A 20,840-nucleotide genomic window follows, 5' to 3' on the forward strand; every position below is an offset into this window, starting at 1 on the left:
TAGTCATATCGCTAGCGATAGTGCGAAGATTTGGCGAAGAAACCAAAGTGGAGCTAGTGGCTTCACCGGTGCATGTAAGTTTGCGACCTGACCGGGTGGGACGCCCCGCCGTGGAACTACCTGACTGTGTTGTTGAGTGGTGACTGTGATCAGTGGTTCAGTGAATTAGTGAACTGTCACACAACGATACAGTGACTGACTCCTGAGCTTTGTGTAGACAGAGAAGAACCGACCTCATCAATCTACCAGCACTTAGTGAATCACCTAGTGGGAGACAACGACGGATAACCATCGTCATCGTACATCGCCCTTGCTCATCTGGTTGTGTGAGCGAGAGGAGACTGGTATGTACCACCTCTCTGGTCAATTAATCAGGTGTACAGATTGAGGTAAAATATTATCAAATTTTTGTTCAGGATATCATATATATTTTAAAATCTCAGGGTGGCTCATTTAGGCAGAGGTAACGCATAAGGGATATCTTGACACATACACGCACGCCCGCCCACGTACGTATACACGCACGCCCGCCCACGTACGTATACACGCACACAAGTGTGCACACGCTAAAACAGACACACACACACACACGCACACACACACAATCGATCAGTCAGGGGAAAAGGCATTAACACCTGGGATCAGGACCTTACTATCCCCCCCCCTCTTGACCCACCCATCTGACCTGACCAGACCTGGTCGCCATCTCCGCCCCCCCCCACCCCCAGTCCTGCATCACCCATACACACACTCTTCCCCTCCCCACTCTCTCCCTCTCCCACTCCCTCTCTCCCACTCTCTCTCTCTCCTGCTCTCTCTCTCTCTCTCTCTCTCTCTCTCTCTCTCTCTCTCTCTCTCTCTCTCTCTCTCTCTCTCTCTCTCTCTCTTTCTCTCTCTCTCTTTCTCTCTCTCTCTTTCTCTCTCTCTCTCTCTCTCTCTCTCTCTCTCTCTCTCCCTCTCTTTCCTTCCCCCTCCCTCTCTGCCCACACACACGCACACACAACTATACACACACACATCTACACACATATACACACACACCTCCCCCTCTCTCTCCCTCACCCGTTCTCTCCCTCACTCGCTCTCTCCCTCTCCATCTATCTCCCTCTCCTCTCTCTCCCTCTCTCCCTCCCGCCTCTCTCTCCATCTCCTCCCCCCCCTCCCCTTCTACTTTCTTCTCACTTCAGTGGAAGGGTCGGATCCCCCCCACCCACCCATTTATCTCTCCCTTTATCACTCCCTTCTCTCTCTCTCTTCCTCTCTCTCTCTCCCTCCCCCATCCCGCTCTGCCCTCCATACAAATCCTTTCACGGCACAAGTATAGGAACAGGGTCAAGCATGGCAGCCAGAGGTACCAGGGGAACAGGGAAGAGCCAAGGTGATGAAATGAAGGGTATGTTCGCCCAGTTTCTGGAGGACATCAAGAGTGAGATGCAAGAAATGATGAAGGAAATGAAGAACGAAATAAGCAACCTGAAAAGAGAGCTGACAGCAGCAAAGGAGGAGATTAGAGCCCTCAAAGAGAATGATATCGAGCTGAGAATCAGAAAACCATCCAAGGAGAAGGTGGTAATAGTTTTTTGGATGAGAATGCCACAATAAAAGCAACATTTGGGAAATACTAAAAAAAAATAACTCTGAAGTAATGACTGCAGTGATGGAGGTGGCCATGAAAACAGCCACCTCACAGGAGGCGGCACGCTCCACTAGCCAACTGCTGGAAAGGAACAGATCAGTGGTTGCTGTGGGTATTAAAGAACAGGAAGGCTCTAATAGGACAGAGTGGAATGACAAGGACAAAGCAGCAGTGAATGAACTACTAAAGGCACTAGACATGGAAGAGGCTGAGCATAGCATTGAGAAGGTTTTCAGGCTAGGTTGGTACAACAAAGACCGAGACCGAATGATAAAGATAGTGTTTGCAAACGAGAGCACAAAGGAGAAGATCCTATCAAGGAAGAGGATCCTATCAAGCTCCCTGAAAAACGTGGGAAAATTAAAAAATGTATTCCTCCAGAGAGACATGACAAGGGAGGAGAGAGCCGTGGCGGCAGAAGCAAGGAAGAGGCGCAGGGCGAGAGGGGAAAACCAGGAAGTCACAGCTCCCAACACAACACCCCCAGAAGCGAGGGGGGAACCCACAACCAGCTACCCAGTAACACCAGAAGGGAGGACAACCCCGCCTCCCTCCTCTGCATAGAAAACCCCCCTACCCCAAACCCTCCCTGCCCCCACTCAAATGTTCAGCCAAATCTCCCTCCCCCCACACCCAATCCCCACCCTTCTATCCCTCCCGAGTCCTCCCTCCCCCCCTTTCCTTCCCGTCCTCCCTCCCCTTTCACCCCATACCCTCCCTGTCCCTCCCCCTTCAGTGGATTCCCCGCCCCTCATCCCAGTATCCTCTGAGACCCTGTTATCCACCTCACAGGTCCTCACACCCATGGAACAGCCTCCCCCACCAGCAGAACACTCACCAAGGAGGCGATTTGAGAAGGGACAGAAGAAAGTGAGCCTCAAAGCGATGTACACTAACATAGATGGAATTACAAATAAAGCAAATGAGCTTGGAGAACGGGTACTAGAGGAAAACCCAGACATAATAGCCCTCACAGAAACAAAGATCACGAAAACGATAACAAACGCAGTGTTCCCACAGGACTATTATGTTATGAGGAAAGAGAGGGAAGGAAGAGGTGGGGGTGGTTTAGCTCTGCTGGTAAGAAAAGGCTGGGATTTTGAGGAGATGGATATTCAGGGCTGTGAAGGTTTCAGTGACTACATAGCAGGTACTGTAACAAGTGGAGGGAAAAAAATTATAGTCGTAGTCATATATAATCCACCACCAAATGACAGAAGACCTAGACAGGAATATGATAGAAACAACATGGCCACCATTAACATAATAGAAAGAGCAGCTTCTGTTGCTAGCAGGAATGGATCTGGACTACTAATTATGAGAGACTTCAACCATGGGAAGATAGATTGGAAGAACAGAGACCCGCATGGAGGACCAGAAACATGGAGGGCTAAGCTGCTGGACGTGGCAACAAGAAACTTTCTAAGCCAGCACATCAAAGAACCAACAAGAATGAGAGGAGAAGATGAACCAGCAATGCTTGATTTGATATTTACCCTAAATGAGTGGGATATAAGAGAAGTTAAGATGGAAGTGCCCTTGGGAATGAGTGACCACAGTGTATTGAACTTTGAGTACCTGGTAGAGCTAGGACTTATCTCCCCCAAAAAAGAACTAGGAATCAAAAGGCTGGCACACCGAAAGGGAAATTATGAACAGATGAGAAGTTTCCTAAGTGAAATACCTTGGGACACAGACCTCAGTGATAAGTCTGTACAGGGTATGATGGATTATGTTACCCAAAAGTGTCAGGAGGCAGTAAACAGGTTCATCCCGGCCCAAAGGGAAAAATCCGAGAAGCAACAGAAGAATCCATGGTATAATAGGGCATGTATGGAAGCAAAGAAACTGAACAAAAGGGCGTAGAGGAACTTCCGGAATAACTGAACACCAGAAAGCAGAGAGAGATACCAGAGAACCAGGAATGAGTACGTCAGGGTGAGAAGAGAAGCAGAGAAAAGTTTTGAAAATGATATAGCAAACAAAGCCAAGACCGAACCAAAGCTACTCCACAGTCACATCAGAAGGAAAACAACAGTGAAAGAACAGGTATTGAAACTTCGAACAGGCGAGGACAGGTATACAGAGAATGACAGAGAGGTATGTGAAGAACTCAACAAGAGGTTCCAGGAGGTCTTCACAATAGAACAAGGTGAGGTCACTGTGCTAGGAGAAAGGGAGGTAAACCAGGCGGCCTTGGAAGAGTTCGAAATTACGAGAGAGGAGGTCAAGAGACACCTGCAGGATCTGGATGTTAGAAAGGCTGTTGGTCCAGATGGGATCTCACCATGGATACTGAAAGAGTGTGCAGAGGCACTTTGCTTGCCACTCTCCATAGTGTATAGTAAGTCACTGGAGACGGGAGACCTACCAGAAATATGGAAGACGGCGAATGTGGTCCCAATATACAAAAAGGGCGACAGGCAAGGGGCACTGAACTACAGGCCAGTATCCTTGACTTGTATACCATGCAAGGTGATGGAGAAGATCGTGAGAAAAAACCTGGTAGCACATCTGGAGAGAAGGGACTTCGTGACAAATCGACAACATGGGTTCAGGGAGGGTAAATCTTGCCTGACTGGCTTAATAGAATTCTATGACCAGGTAACACAGATTAAGCAAAAAAGAGAGGGCTGGGCGGACTGCATTTTCTTGGATTGTCGGAAAGCCTTTGACATAGTACCACATAAGAGGCTGGTACATAAGCTGGAGAGACAGGCAGGTGTAGCTGGTAAGGTGCTCCAGTGGATAAGGGAGTACCTAAGCAATAGGAAGCAGAGAGTTACGGTGAGGGGTGAGACCTCCGATTGGCGTGAAGTCACCAGTGGAGTCCCACAGGGCTCTGTACTCGGTCCTATTTTGTTTCTGATATATGTAAATGATCTCCCGGAGGGTATAGATTCATTTCTCTCAATGTTTGCGGACGATGCCAAAATTATGAGAAGGATTAAGACAGAAGAGGACTGTTTGAGGCTTCAAGAAGACCTAGACAAACTGCAGGAATGGTCGAACAAATGGTTGTTTGAGTTTAACCCAACCAAATGTAATGTAATGAAGAAAGGTGTAGGGAGCAGGAGGCCAAATACAAGGTATCATCTGGGAGAGGAAATTCTTCAGGAGTCAGAGAAAGAAAAAGACTTGGGAGTTGATATCACGCCAGACCTGTCTCCTGCAGCACATATCAAGAGGATAACATCAGCGGCATATGCCAGGCTGGCCAACATACGAACGGCATTCAGAAATTTGTGTAAAGAATCATTCAGAACTTTGTATACCACATATGTCAGGCCAATCCTGGAATATGCAGCCCCAGCATGGCGTCCATATCTAGTCAAGCATAAGACTAAACTGGAAAAGGTTCAAAGGTTTGCCACCAGACTAGTATCCGAGCTGAGAGGTATGAGCTACGAGGAGAGACTACGGGAATTAAACCTCACTTCGCTGGAAGACAGAAGAGTTAGGGGGGACATGATCACCACATTCAAGATTCTCAAGGGATTTGATAGGGTAGATAAAGACAGGCTATTTAACACAAGGGGCACACGCACTAGGGGACACAGGTGGAAACTGAGTGCCCAAATGAGCCACAAAGATATTAGAAAGAACTTTTTTAGTGTCAGAGTGGTTGACAAATGGAATGTATTAGGAAGTGATGTGGTGGAGGCTGACTCCATACACAGTTTCAAGTGTACATATGATAGAGCCCAATAGGCTCAGGAACCTGTACACCTGTTGATTGACGGTTGAGAGGCGGGACCAAAGAGCCAGAGCTCAACCCCCGCAAGCACAACTAGGTGAGCACACGCACGCACGCACGCACGCACACACACACACACACACACACACACACACACACACACACACACACACACACACACACACACACACACTCACACACACACACACGCACACACACACACACACACAGTGTGTGTGTGTGTGTGTGTGTGCTAGCTGGTAGCTGAGAGGACCCCTTAGGGGGTTTGGTAACTGAGCGGACAGTGCACAGGACTCGTAATTCTCTGGCCCGGGTTTGATTCCCGGACCAGGCAGAAACAAATGGGCAAAGTTTCTTTCACCCTGATCGCCCCTCTTACCTAGCAGTAAATAGGTACCTTGGAGTTAGACAGCTGTTACGGAACTGCTTCCTGTGTGTGTGTGTGTGTGTGTGTGTGTGTGTGTGTGTGTGTGTGTGTTTGTGTGTACTCACCTAGTTGTGTTTGCGGGGGTTGAGCTCTGGCTCTTTGGTCCCGCCTCTCAACCGTCAATCAACAGGTGTACAGATTCCTGAGCCTATTGGGCTCTGTCATATCTACACTTGAAACTGTGTATGGAGTCAGCCTCCACCACATCACCCCCTAATGCATTCCATTTCAATGTGTGTGTGTGTGTGTGTGTGTGTGTGTGTGTGTGTGTGTGTGTGTGTGTGTGTGCGCGGGGGAAAAAATTAGTTAGTTAGTAGTTAGTAACAGTTGATTGACAGTTGAGAGGCGGGCCGAAAGAGCAAAGCTCAACCCCCGCAAGCACAATTAGGTGAATACAACTAGGTGAATACACACACACAGGCCAGACACAGGATACCGAATGGGAGATGAAGTCCTTCACGAAACGGACAGAGAGAAAGATCTGCGAGTTGATATCACGTCAAACTTGCCTCCTGAAGCCCACATCAAAAGAATAATATCGGCGGCGTATGCGAGGCTGGCTAACATCAGAACTGCCAACAGAAACCTGTGTAAGGTATCCTTCTGAAAATTGTATACCACATACGTAAGACCAATCCTGGAGTATGCGGTCCCAGCATGGAGCCCGTACCTTGTCAAGCTCAAAAGAAGCTGGAAAAAGTTCAGCGGTATGCCACTAGGCTAGTCCCAGAACTAAGAGGAATGAGTTATGAGGAGAGGCTGCGTGAACTGCATCTCTCGTCGCAGGAAGACAGAAGAATTCGGGAAGACATGATCACCACATACAAAATTCTCAGGGGAATTGACAGGGTAGAGAAGAATGGACTATTTGACATGGGTGGTACACGCACAAGGGGACACAGGTGGAAACTGAGTACCCAAATGAATCACAGAGACATCAGAAATAACTTTTTCAGTGTCAGAGTAGTTAGTAAATGGAATGCACTAGGAAGTGATGTGGTGGAGGCTGACTCCATACACAGTTTCAAGTTTCCTACCAAGTCGTCAGTCGTGGTGGATGGTCATGGGCTGGGAAGCTCCTGGGTTACTAGTGAAGTGGGAGGGATAATCAGGCTACTTTGAAGTGAAAAAGTGTATACGAGTGAATGAAAAACTTGGAAAATGATTCAAACCATAAGGAAGTGAAGAAAGAAAGTAGACCTAGCATAATTGAAAATAAGTGTTGAACACATTGTGGCAGTGTGAAGTAGTGGAGCAGACCTCATGCTGCCTGTGACCTCACCAGCCTCAATCTGTGACCCACTGTGACCTCACCAGCCTCAATCTGTGACCCACTGTGACCTCACCCCGGCAGCAACCCTTACCTACACCACGTGGGGAGACGCCCACCCCGTGGGGAGATGCCTGGAGACTCACTCGCCTATATTTTTTTTTTTTTGAGATATATAGAAGAGTTGTTACATTCTTGTACAGCCACTAGTACGCGTAGCGTTTCGGGCAAGTCCTTAATCCTATGGTCCCTGGAATACGATCCCCGCCGCGAAGAATCCTTGTTACAACCAAGTACACATTTTACTGTTGCGTTAAACAGAGGCTACAGTTAAGGATTTGCGCCCAGTAAATTCTCCCCGGCCAGGATACGAACCCATGACATAGCGCTCGCGGAACGCCAGGCGAGTGTCTTACCACTACACAATGGAGACTATATTGTGAATAGCAAATCGTGTTAGGTAATTGGAACGCCTGTTGGATAAGGTTGTTTATTGCAATGATGAGATCAGGAAAGGCGTCTAGGTTAAGCAGTAGTATGAATGAAGAAGAGGCTCGGTTTGTGGAGAAGCTGATAGGGAAATTTGTTGAGAGGAAGAATGTTTGGATAGAGGATTTAATCCAGGGGATTAAAAGTAAGATCTTTAAACAAATACAGGACGAGGTTGAGGGACAAGAACAAGAGCTTATGGACTATATTCAGGGAGAACTTAGGAAGAGTAGGGAAGCATGGGAAAGGGATTGTACTCGGCTTGCAAATGAATTAGGCAGAACTAATAGCATGACTAGGGAGAGGGGATTAGTGGGGGATGGAGTAGCGTGGGAGGGATGGAGTAGCGTGGGAGGGATGGAGTAGCGTGGGAGGGATGGAGTAGCATGGGAGGGATGGTGGGTATCAAAGGGAGGGGCGACCAGCATGAGAGGGCATCACTGAGAAGGCAGTCAATTATCCTCCATGGATTTCTTGAATCCAGGGCATCATCGAGGCATGAAAGGATAGATATGGAAAAATTTGAATTACACAAGATTTTGAGAGGTATTAGAGCCGAGATGGGAGGAATGAGGTGGAAATCAGCCGCCGGATTGGACCTTACAACTGTAACAAGAATCGACCTGTCCTGGTACAGTTGTCTAATGAAGAGTTAGTGGATTACATACTGTAACACAAGCATGTACTCAGAGGTAGTGGAAACTATTACAACGTGTTTAGTGATAGATATATGACACAAGATGAACAGATGCTCACAGGGTGAGCCAACCTGTATGCCACAGGACCTCTACCCACCCCACAACTCCTTCCCAAGTCACACCCTCCCCAAATCAGCCCTCCCATCCCTCGCCCCTGCTTCTCTCCCCAACAACTCACCTGTTCCTTCTGTCCCCTTTGCATTCAATTCCATCTGCTTCATCCCACCTTCCAATGACCCCCTTCATCCCATCAACCCCAAAACCCGCCCATCCCTCACTCCTCCTCTGCCCGTCTTCTCCAATATGACCCCCTCCCCTCTTCTTCCGTCTCCCTCTCTCCCCTCTTCTTCCGTCTCCCTCTCTCCCCTCTTCTTCCGTCTCCCTCTCTCCCCTCTTCTGCCCCAATGCCCACACCTACCCCTGAGTCCCCCCCCCTGACTCATACAACCTCTTTCTCACTCTCACTACCCTTGCTCCCTTCTTTCCTCTGCCCCTCACCCCCACTATCCTTCTTCCCCCCCCCCACAACTCCTCAACCTCTATCTGACTCTCAGCCATACGCTACCTCTCAACCCCCTTATCCCTTTCAGACCCTCCCTAATTTTCAGACCCAATATGCCCTTCCTTTCCCAGACCTACCTACCCAGACCTTCCTACCCTAGACCTTCCTACCTACCTTCCTAGACGCCCAGATTCTATTTGCCCTCCAGGCACCTCCCCCCCACACCCTATTCGCCCCCCAGATACCCCCAGACCCCCAGAGAAAGGGTAAACTCTGGTACCAGAGTTTCCAAGAAGAGTCTCAAGGTTTGGTACACCAATGCTGATGGGGTATCTAATAAAGCAGAATAAATAAAAGAAAGAGTTAGTGAGGCAGATCCTGACATAGTTGCAATAGTGGAAACTAAAATAAATGACATGATCTCAGATGCAATCTTTCCTGAAGGGTACCAGGTGATACGAAAAGAGAGGACACAGAGACAGGGAGGGGGAGTGGTACTCCTAATAAAGCGGAAATGGAAGTTTGAAGACCTGGGAAATCGGGTTACCAATGAGAGCACAAGCTTCATACATGGAACTCTGACAGCAGATGGGAGGAAGATTGTGATCTTGGTAATCTACAATCCCCCACCAAACAGTAGAAGACCCAGGCAGGAGTATGATGACAACAAGATGGCATGTATAGATGAACTGCAGAAGGCAGCAACACTAGCCCACAGAATGAGAGCGAAGCTGCTGATCATGGGGGACCTAAATCATGGAGAGGAAAAATGGGAATCAAGAAATCCCCATGGCGGGGAAGAAACGTGGGGAGTAAATTTAGTAGATGATATAGACAGGAATTTCCTAACACAGGATGTGAAGGAAGACACAAGGGAAAGAGGAGGGGGATACACTGAGCCTATTAGACCTGATTTTCACTCAGAATGTAGAAGACATCGAGAATTTGGAGCATGCAAGACCTCTAGGGGCTAGTGACCATTGTGTCCTAGTCTTTGACTACATGATGGAATTCAAACTTATGACCATGGGACAAGAGATCTGGGAAAGGAGAGTTGACTACAGGAAAGGGGACTAGAGGAGGATAAGGGACTATCTGGGAGAAGTGCAGTGGGAGGAAGAAATTATAGGAAAAACAGTCCAAGATATGATGGACCTAGTCATACGGAAATGCCAGGAGGCCGAAGAGAGATTTATAACAATAGTAAAGGAAAAAAATAAGAAGGAATATAATAACCCATGGTTTAATAGACAGTGTCAGGAAGCAAAAATGTCCAGCAGGCAGGAGTGGAGGAAGTACAGAAGACAAAGGACAGAGGACAACAGGATCAGATACAACAGAGCTAGGAACGATTACATTAACATAAGACGAACATCGGAAAGAAATTATGAGAACGATATTGCGATCAAAGCGAAAAAGCAACCTAAGTTACTACACAGTCATATAAGAAGACAAATGTCGGTGAACGACCAAGTGACAAGACTAAGGAAGACAGAGGGGACATATACTGAAAGCGACAAGGAAATCTGCGAGGCACTGAATGCCAGTTTCCATGGAGTGTTCACAACCGAGCCTGAGCAGCTCCCATTGTTGGAGGAGATTACCCCTAGATGAAAGACTATCAGATATGGAGGTGACAGCAGAGGATGTAATGAAACAGTTGACAACACTGGATGCAACTAAAGCGGTTGGACCAGACAAAGTATCACCGTGGATACTAAAAGAAGCAGCACAGGCCCTCAGCGTGCCTCTGGCAATGATCTTTAATGAGTCACTTATGTCAGGAAAATTGCCCAATTGCTGGAAGAGGGCAAATGTCGTACCGATTTTCAACAGAGGGAATAGGGAGGAGGCACTAACTATAGACCTGTATCACTGACAAGCATCCCCTGTTAAATATTTGAAGAATAATTAGGCTGCGACTGGTTGCACACCTGGAGAACATTAGGTTTGTGAACAAACATCAACATGGGTTCTGGAAAGGGAAATCGTGCCTAACAAACCTTTTAGAATTCTTTGGTAAAATAACGAGGATAAGACAGGACACAGAAGGGTGGGCAGACTGCATATTTCTGGACTGCCAAAAAGCCTTTGATACAGTACCGCACATGAGACCGCCATTCAAGCTTGAGAGGCAGGCGAGAGTAAGCCGAAAGGCCCTAGCATGGGTAAGGAACTACCTAACAGGAAGGAGCCAGAGAGTTACGGTAAGGGGCGAGAAGTCGGACTGGCGAACAGTAACGAGTGGAGTACATCAAGGATTGGTGCTGGGACCAACTCATTTCTAATATGAGTTAACGACATATTTACAGGAGTAGAGTCCTACATGTCGATGTTCGCGGATGATGCAAAGTTGATGAGAAGATTTGTGACAGATGAGGATTGCAGGATCCTCCAAGAGGAATTGAACAGGTTGCAGAGATGGTTAGAGAAATGGCTACTGGAGTTCAACACGAGCAAATGTAAAGCTATGGAAATAGGGTTAGGTGATAGGAGACCAAAGGGACAGTACACAATGAAGGGGAAACTGCCTACCTGTGTCGACGCGAGAAAGAGACCTGGGCGTGGACGTAACACCTAATCTAACTCCTGAGGCACATATAAATAGGATATCGACAACAGTGTAATCTACACTTGCAAAAGTTAGAACTTCATTCAGAAACCTAAGTAAGGAGGCATTTAGGGCACTTTACACTGCCTACATGAGACCAATCTTAGAGTATGCCGCCCCATCATGAAGTCCCCACCTGAAGAAACACATAAGGAAACTGGAAAAGGTTCAGAAGTTTGCAACGAGACTCGTCCCAGCGTTATGAGGGATAGGGTATTAAGAGCGCCTGAAGGAACTGAACCTTACGACAGTTGAAAAAAGAAGGGAGATGGGGGGGATATGATAGGAACGTATAAAATACTCAGGGGGATTGACAGAGTGGAAATAGACGAAATGTTCACAAGGAATAGTAACAGAACGAGGAGACATGGGTGGAAGCTGGAAACTCAGATGAGTCGCAGAGATGTTAGGAAGCTTTCTGTTTGTGTGAGAATAGTGGGAAAATGGAATGCACTTAAGGAACAGGTTGTGGAAGCAAATTATGTTCATAATTTATAACTAGATATGTTTGGGAAATGGGACCGGAGTCATTGCTGTAAGCGTCTGATGGCTCGAAAGGCGGGATCCAAGAGTCAATGCTCGATCCTGCAGGCACGAATATGTGAGTACAAATAGGACAAAGAAATAGTTGAGAGGCGAGGGGAAGGAAGAAAGAGAGGGGTGGGCAGACTGCATATTTTTGGATTGCCAGAAAGCCTTTGACACAATACCAAACCAGAGACTCGTGCAAAAGCTGGCGATGCAGGCAGGAGTGAAATGGAAGGTTCTTCATTGGATAAAGGAGTACCTAAGTATCAGAAGACAGCGAATCACTGTAAGAGGTGAGGCCTCAGATTGGCGAGGCGTCACCAGTGGAGTCCCGCAGGGGTTAGTCCTTTGACCTATACTGTTTCTGATATATTTAAATGATCTCCCAGAGGGCATAGAATCGTTCCTCTCATTGTTTGCTGATGATGCAAAAATTATGAGGAGGATTAAGGCGGAGGAAGATAGTATGAGGCAACAAGATGACCTAGACGGACTGAGTGAATGGTCCAACAAATGGTTACTAAAGTTCAACCCAAGTAAATGTAAGGTAATGAAACTAGGCAGTGAAAACAGGAGGCCAGACACAGGATACAGAATGGGAGATGAAGTGCTTCATGAAACTGACAGAGAGAAAGATCTAGGAGTTGATATCACACTAAACCTGTCTCCTGAAGCCCACATAAAAAGAATAACATCAGCGGCGTATGCAAAGCTCGCTAATATCAGAACTGCCTTCAGGAACCTGTTCAAGGAATCCTTCAGAACCTTGTACACCACATATGTAAGACCAATCCTGGAGTATGCAGCCCCAGCATGGAGCCCGTACCTTGTCAAGCACAAGACGAAGCTGGAAAAAGTTTAGAGGTATGCCACTGGGGCTAAGTGGCTTAGTCCCAGAACTAAGAGGCAAGAGTTACGTGGACAGGCTGCGTGAAATGCACCTCACGTCACTGGAAGACAGAAGAGTAAGAGGAGACATGATCACTACCTACAAAATTCTCAAAGGAATTGACAGGGCAGATAAAGATAAACTGTTTAACACTAGTGGTACGCGAGCAAGGGGACACAGGTGCAGACTGAGTACCCAAATGAGTCACAGGGACGTTAGAAAGAACTTTTTCAGTGTCAGAGTAGTTAACAGATGGAATGCACTAGGCAGTGATGTGGTGGAGGCTGACTCCGCACACGGGTTCAAATGTAGATATGATAGAGCCCAGTAGACTCAGGACTCTGTACAACAGTTGAATGACAGTTGAGAGGTAGGACAAAAGAGCCAGAGCTCAACCCCTGCAAGCACAACTAGGTGAGTACAACTAGGTGAGTACAACTAGGTGAGTACAACTAGGTGAGTACAACTAGGTGAGTACAACTAGGTGAGTACAACTAGGTGAGTGCAACTAGGTGAGTACAACTAGGTGAGTACAACTAGGTGAGTACAACTAGGTGAGTACAACTAGGTGAGTACAACTAGGTGAGTACAACTAGGTGAGTACAACTAGGTGAGTGCAACTAGGTGAGTACAACTAGGTGAGTACAACTAGGTGAGTACAACTAGGTGAGTACAACTAGGTGAGTACAACTAGGTGAGTACAACTAGGTGAGTACAACTAGGTGAGTACAACTAGGTGAGTACAACTAGGTGAGTACAACTAGGTGAGTACAACTAGGTGAGTACAACTAGGTGAGTACAACTAGGTGAGTGCACAAAATGAAACACACTTATGTAGAACTTCCTAAGGGGAATACCATGGGAAACAGAACTCAGAGAAAAGACTGTACAGGATATGATGGACAACGTACGTCACCCAGAAGTGCCAGGAAGCTGCAGACAGGTTTATCCCGGCATAAAAGAGAAAAATGGAAAGCAGCAGAAGAATCCATGGTTCAATCAGGAATGTACGGTAGCGAAACAATTGAGTAAAAGAACATGGAGAAACTACAGGAATAACAGAACACCAGAGAGCAGGGAGAGATACCAGAGGGCCAGGAATGAGTACCTCAGAGTGAGGAGGGAAGCAGAGAGACAGTTTGAAAATGACATCGCGAGTAAAGCTAAGACCCAACCAAAACTGCTCCACAGCCACATCAGGAGGAAAACGGCAGTGAAGGAACAAGTGATGAAATTGAGAAAAGGGGAGAACAGATACACAGAGAATGACAAGGAGGTGTGTGAAGAACTTAACAAGAGATTCTAGGAGGTCTTCACAACAGAACAAGGAGAAGCCCCTGCACTAAATGAGGAGGAGGCAAACCAAGCAACCTTGGAGGAATTTGACCTCACCAGTGATGAGGTCAAAAGGTGTCTGCTGGAGCAGGATGTGACAAAGGCTGTTGGGCCTGACAGAATCTCACCATGGATACTAAAGGAAGGTGCAGAAGCACTAAGTGTGCCACTCTCTATGGTGTATAACAGGTCACCGGAAACAGGAGACCTACCGGAAAGCTCGAAGACAGCTAATGTAGTCCCAATATACAAAAAGGGTGACAAGGAAGAGGCTCTGACCTACAGGCTAGTTCCCCTAATTTGTATACCATGCAAGGTGATGGAGAAGATCGTGAGGAAAAGGATCGTTGAGCATCTGGAGGGAAATAGCTTTGTAACACACTACCAGCATGGGTTCAGAGATGGTAAATCGTGCCTCACAGGTTTATTAGAATTCTATAACCAAGCTAAACAAATTAGACTAGAAAGAGAAGAGTGGGCAGACTGCATTTTCTTGGACCGTCAAAAAGCTTTTGACACAATACCTCACAAAAGGCTGTTACAAAAGTTGGAGCAGCAGGCAGGAGTAAAAGGGAAGGTACTCCAATAGAGAAGGGAGTATCTAAGCAACAGGAAAGAGAGAGTAACTGTGAGTGGGAGATATCTGAGTGGCGAGATGTCACCAGAGGGTTCCACAGGACTCAGTACTTGGACCCATCCTGTTTGCAATATATGTAAATGATCTTCCAGAGGGTATAGACTCATTCCTCTCAAAATGTGCTGACGATGCAAAAATTATGAGAAGAATCAAAACAGATGAAGATTGACAGAGACTACAGGACGACCTGGACAAACTGGAGGAATGGTCTGGAAAATGGCTACTAAAGTTCAACTCAGGAAAGTGTAAAGTAATGAAATTAGGCGAAGGGAGCAGGAGTCTGAACACAAGGTACCATCTGGGAGGTGATATCCGGCAAGAATCAAATAGAGAGAAAGATGTTGGGGTTGATATCACACCGAACCTGTTCCCAGAGGCCCACATCAAAAGGTTATCATCAGCGGCATATGCTAGACTGGCCAACATAAGAACTGCCTTTAGAAACTCGTATAAGAAATCGTTCAGGACCTTGTATACTACTTATGTAAGACCAGTCCTGGAGTATGCAGCTCCAGCCCAAAGTCCATACCTAATTAAACACAAGACAAAATCAGAGAAGATTCAACGGTATGCCACCAGACAAGTCCTGGAACTGAAAGGTATGAACTACGAGGAAAGGCTAAGGGAGCCGAACCTCACATCCCTGGAAAACAGAAGAATAAGGGGAGACATGATAACAACCTACAAAATTCTCAGGGGAATTGACAGGGTGGACAAAGACAAACTGTTTACCATGGGTATAACACACACAAAGGGACAGGTGGAAGATGAATACCCAAACGAACCACAGAGACATTAGAAAGAATTTTTTCAGTGTCAGAGTAGTTAACAGATGGAATGCATGAAGCACGACCAAAGAGGCGGGATCAAAGTGCCAGAGCTCAACCCCCACAAGCACAACTAGGTAAGCACACCCACCCACACACCTGACAAGGGCCGAGAAAGGGTCAAATCGTAGACAAGGCAGTTTGACAACGGTCATTACCAGACCAGAACACAAGGACCTACATGGATACGGACCCGTACCATACCTGCTTGACTCCAGACCTGCTAGTTCCACTCATCAGAGTACCTGATTGGTTCAGTCTGACCCCGCTGAACCTCCAACTTATCTCCTATATCTCGACTGAAAAAGGATTGTTGATCTTCAAGAACCACAGACCACAATCGTCTCCACTTGCAGGTGATGGGAAATAGGGACTGTCTGGAGAACTGGCCAACGTACATGGTGACCCCCATAGATGGCGAAGCCACAGGTAGTCTCAGTTGTGCCTTTGGCTTTGCACCCCCTAGCACGCAGAGTGGCATGGGAATCCCTCCTAAGCCCTCGAAGGAGCCTCAATGAGCACCCAAGCCACACCATCACAACATAGCTACTGTCAAAGGGGGTTGGTCTGGTGGTCCCAGACGTTCTGCTACTCTCCCCTGGCTTACCGTTGACCCTAGGCAGCCTGCGAGCTCACGTACAAAGTCCTACATTGTCGCCACGCTTCGACAATGCATCTCAGGTGTTCCAGCTGTGTTGGACCACCGACCCCGAGACCTGGCAGCTGGGATTCCCATCAGCTTGTGTACCTTTGTGTTTCCTGTTGACGCCTCTCCAGATTATTATATTAGCTTAATTATGGTTGATGATGTCGGCTGTTGACAGCTCAGTTGATAGAGCAATTGAACTTTTTGTTAACTGCCCTTACGACCTTTGTGATTGGTCGCTGTTAGGCGTAACAAGCTCCTATCGGGAACATCATTTTCTAACATGGAGATGGAAGTCAATAAAACATTCTAGTATGGAGATGGAAGTCAATAAAACATTCTAGTATGGAGATGGATGCCAATAAAACATTCTAGTATGGAGATGGAAGTCAATAAAACATTCTAGTATGGAGATGGAAGTCAATAAAACATTCTAGTATGGAGATGGATGCCAATAAAACATTCTAGTATGGAGATGGAAGTCAATAAAACATTCTAGTATGGAGATGGAAGTCAATAAAACATTCTAGTATGGAGATGGAAGTCAATAAAACATTCTAGTATGGAGATGGAAGTCAATAAAACATTCTAGTATGGAGATGGAAGTCAATAAAACATTCTAGTATGGAGATGGAAGTCAATAAAACATTCTAGTATGGAGATGGATGCCAATAAAACATTCTAGTATGGAGATGGAAGTCAATAAAACATTCTAGTATGGAGATGGAAGTCAATAAAACATTCTAGTATGGAGATGGAAGTCAATAAAACATTCTAGTATGGAGATGGATGCCAATAAAACATTCTAGTATGGAGATGGAAGTCAATAAAACATTCTAGTATGGAGATGGATGCCAATAACACATTCTAGTATGGAGATGGATGTCAATAACACATTCTAGTATGGAGATGGAAGTCAATAACACATTCTAGTATGGAGATGGAAGTCAATAACACATTCTAGTATGGAGATGGATGTCAATAAAGAATGTGGTATAGACTGGTGCCGAGGTGGGTCATGCTAGGTTATATAAGCTACTGAAGCTGTATCTTTATCATTCTTCACCTATAGGCGACTCATTCTAAATTTTCTCATCGTTTTCCCAGTGTTGCAAACATTCGTCTGTTATATGAATATGGTGAGAATAAACTCACCATATACAAATTGCTGTATTCTCACGTTATCTTAAACTCTTAAAGTAAGGTTTGTGGGGAAATATCTCATGAGGTACGTAGTCAAGGAATCAACAAATGTCTATATTCAAGTAAATTTGCTTAAGGGGAGAAATGCGGCAATGAGTTAATTCCTTAAGTGATGAGATTGTGAACAGAAATTGAGTTCCAACTCTTCTCCATTTTGCTCTCTCTTCATCCCTCTCCCTCCCTCTCTCTCTCTCTCTCTCTCTCTCTCTCTCTCTCTCTCTCTCTCTCTCTCTCTCTCTCTCTCTCTCTCTATCTATCTCTCTCTTTCTCTCAAGCATTAAATAGGTACAAGGAAACTACACAACTGATGTGGGGTTCGACCGTGGGGTGAGGTCAGGAGACGGTCTCTGAGGGCCTCGTGTAGCCCAGTAGGATACTTCTCCCATATAATAGTTACCCCTCTAAATAAACACAGGCCAGTTTAAGGCAAACTTAGACATTTTAGATGACGTAACTTAGGTGAGGCAGTCGTGGGGAGGCACTCAACCTCTCATTTGATTATATAAACACTTAGACACTCATGTGACTATATAAACACTTAGTCACACATGTGACTATACAAAAATATAACCACACATGTGGCTATAAACAGATAAAGTGACGTGAACAGTTCCAGCTTCACTGGTGTCTCGACCTTCGCGAAATTCTGCTCCTGCTGTTTTCTCAAGTAATAATGTTGGGACAAGACAAGATATATTTCTCATCTCTTGCTGGCTTAGGCACTAACGTCTTATCTCACCAGACGATTGCTTCCCCTTACGCTGATAAGTGGTACCCTTCATGCTGATAAGTGGTACCCTTCACACTGATAAGTGGTACCCTTCAAGCTGATAAGTGGTACCCTTCACACTGATAAGTGGTACCCTTCACGCTGATAAGTGGGACCCTTCACGCTTATAAGTGGTACCCTTCACGCTGATAAGTGGTACCCTTCACGCTGATAAGTGGTACCCTTCACGCTGATAAGTGGGACCCTTCACGCTGATAAGTGGTACCCTTCACGCTGATAAGTGGTACCCTTCAAGTTGATAAGTGGTACCCTTCACTCTGATAAGTGGTACCCTTCACTCTGATAAGTGGTACCCTTCAAGCTGATAAGTGGTACCCTTCACGCTGATAAGTGGTACCCTTCACGCTGATAAGTGGTACCCTTCACGCTGATAAGTGGGACCCTTCACGCTGATAAGTGGGACCCTTCACGCTGATAAGTGGTACTCTTCACGCTGATAAGTGGGACCCTTCACGCTGATAAGTGGGACCCTTCACGCTGATAAGTGGTACCCTTCACGCTGATAAGTGGGACCCTTCACGCTGATAAGTGGTACCCCTTCACGCTGATAAGTGGTACCCCTTCACGCTGATAAGTGGTACCCCTTCACGCTGATAAGTGGTACCCTTCACGCTGATAAGTGGTACCCTTCACGCTGATAAGTGGTACCCTTCACGCTGATAAGTGGTACCCTTCACGCTGATAAGTGGGACCCTTCACGCTGATAAGTGGTACCCTTCACACTGATAAGTGGGACCCTTCACGCTGATAAGTGGTACCCTTCACACTGATAAGTGGTACCCTTCACGCTGATAAGTGGTACCCTTCACGCTGATAAGTGGTACCCTTCACGCTGATAAGTGGTACCCTTCACGCTGATAAGTGGTACCCTTCACGCTGATAAGTGGTACCCTTCACGCTGACAATTATGAGGAGACAGTGGTAGAGAAATATTGACCTACAGCACCTAGGACATTAGAGAGTGAAGGGAGGGTACCCAACCATTTAGGCTCTCGGGGATCGAACCCTGACCCTGCAGTAAGTGAGGCGGCCGTCGCTTCAACAATCACAAGTTAATGGACAGGTGATGCAATATAGCAATATGTTTCCTACATGCAAATTATTATAACCTTTTACATATATTAATGTACAGGTCTCAAATAATCCAATATACCAATGGAGATGAGCACCATTAAATTTCCCATTAATTGGGGTGTCAGTCAATTAAACTGGGACATTAACTGAACACGGTTGACTGTGAGGCGATCTGGCTTACAAAATCAATTTGAAATGTGAAATCTAATTTCTCTTGTCAGTCGCCAGTCAAATATTTCGAATTTAGTGTTTCAGTAATTGGCTGAAATATATCAGTTGCAAGGGACTTTGAGTTGCAATAGTGCCACTTTTTCCTGAACTTTTTCAGAGGTTGAGAAGGGAAGGGAACGATCGTGGAAAAGCGCCAAGCCATTACGACAGTACAGGACTTATAAGGGGTCTGGATAAAGATGTGGGATGAGACGGGTGGAAGGAATGGCGCTCAACCACTTGGGCAGTCGGGGATTGAACTACTTGAGCATGACACACAGCTGTGTGTCATTATATATATAATATATATAACCATATATATACATTATATATATGGTTCCTTGATGTCCTGGCTTAGAAAGTGTCTTGTTGCCACGTCCTACAGCTTAGCTCTCCATGTTTCTGGTCCTCCATGCGGATCTCTGTTCTCCTAATCTATCTTCCCGTGGTTGATGCCTCCCATGAGTAGTAGTCCAGATCCATTCCTGCTAGCAACAGAAGCTGCTCTCTCTACTATGTTAATGGTGGCCATGTTGTTTCTGTCATATTTCACACATATATTGTGTGTCCTCTCCTGAAGGCCTACGGGCTCACCATAGCCCGTGCTACTTGGAACTTTGTGTTCCAGGTAGCGAATCTTTAACAACAACAACATCCTGCTGTGTCTCCTTTAGTGATGAGTGTAAGCTGACTGTTGATAGTTGGACTAATACGACAGACACAGGTGACTAACATGTCACCTGTGTCATCTGAGTGGCTGCCTAACATGTGCTTTCTCCCACAGCTGTGTCGGTGTCGGTGTCGGTGTGGACGCTGGTGGCCATTTCCCTGGAGCGGTACTACGCCATCTGCCAGCCGCTGCGCTCCAGAGGGTGGCAGACACTCTCCCACGCCTACAAGATCATCAGCCTGGTGTGGCTGCTCTCCCTGGCCTTCATGGCGCCAATAGCAGCACTCTCCCAACTCCTGCCCGTCGGCGACACTAGTGAGTCCATCCACCAAAAACTGTTCTCATTGTCTTATTATTGTTCTAGGTTGCAACAAGTTGTGAGCACATTGTTGTCTGTGAGTGACGGGGACGTGTGTAGCAGCTAGCACGGCTCACCCCTCCCCTCGTGCCCCCAGGCCGCCACAAGTGCCGGGAGATGTGGCCCAGCCTCCACCTGGAACGGGGGTTCAGCATGTTCCTGGGCGCCGGGCTGCTGTTGGTGCCTCTGATCATCATGGTAGCGGCCTACTCCTCCATCATCATCTCCCTGTGGCATGGCATGAGGCTTGAGCGTGAGACCGGCCAAGGTACCCGTTCCTGTACGTCACATATACCGCTGTACGTCCATGTACGCACACAAT

General features: G+C 46.6%; 1 protein-coding gene across 2 annotated transcripts in view; it reads left to right on the forward strand.

Moving 5' to 3' along the window:
- The window catches only part of LOC123746622 (uncharacterized), a 144,267-nt gene that overhangs the window by 112,912 nt on the left and 10,515 nt on the right, over positions 1–20,840 (forward strand). The window contains exons 3-4 of one of the 2 annotated variants that reach the window (XM_069318412.1): positions 20,275–20,475; positions 20,616–20,798. In XM_069318412.1, coding sequence (XP_069174513.1) covers positions 20,275–20,475; positions 20,616–20,798 — 384 coding nt within the window. The remainder of the gene's footprint in view (positions 1–20,274; positions 20,476–20,615; positions 20,799–20,840) is intronic. The other variant, XM_069318413.1, reaches the window with a different exon arrangement.

This window comes from Procambarus clarkii, chromosome 90 (genome assembly GCF_040958095.1).
Source record: "Procambarus clarkii isolate CNS0578487 chromosome 90, FALCON_Pclarkii_2.0, whole genome shotgun sequence".
NCBI classification, from domain to species: domain Eukaryota; kingdom Metazoa; phylum Arthropoda; class Malacostraca; order Decapoda; family Cambaridae; genus Procambarus; species Procambarus clarkii.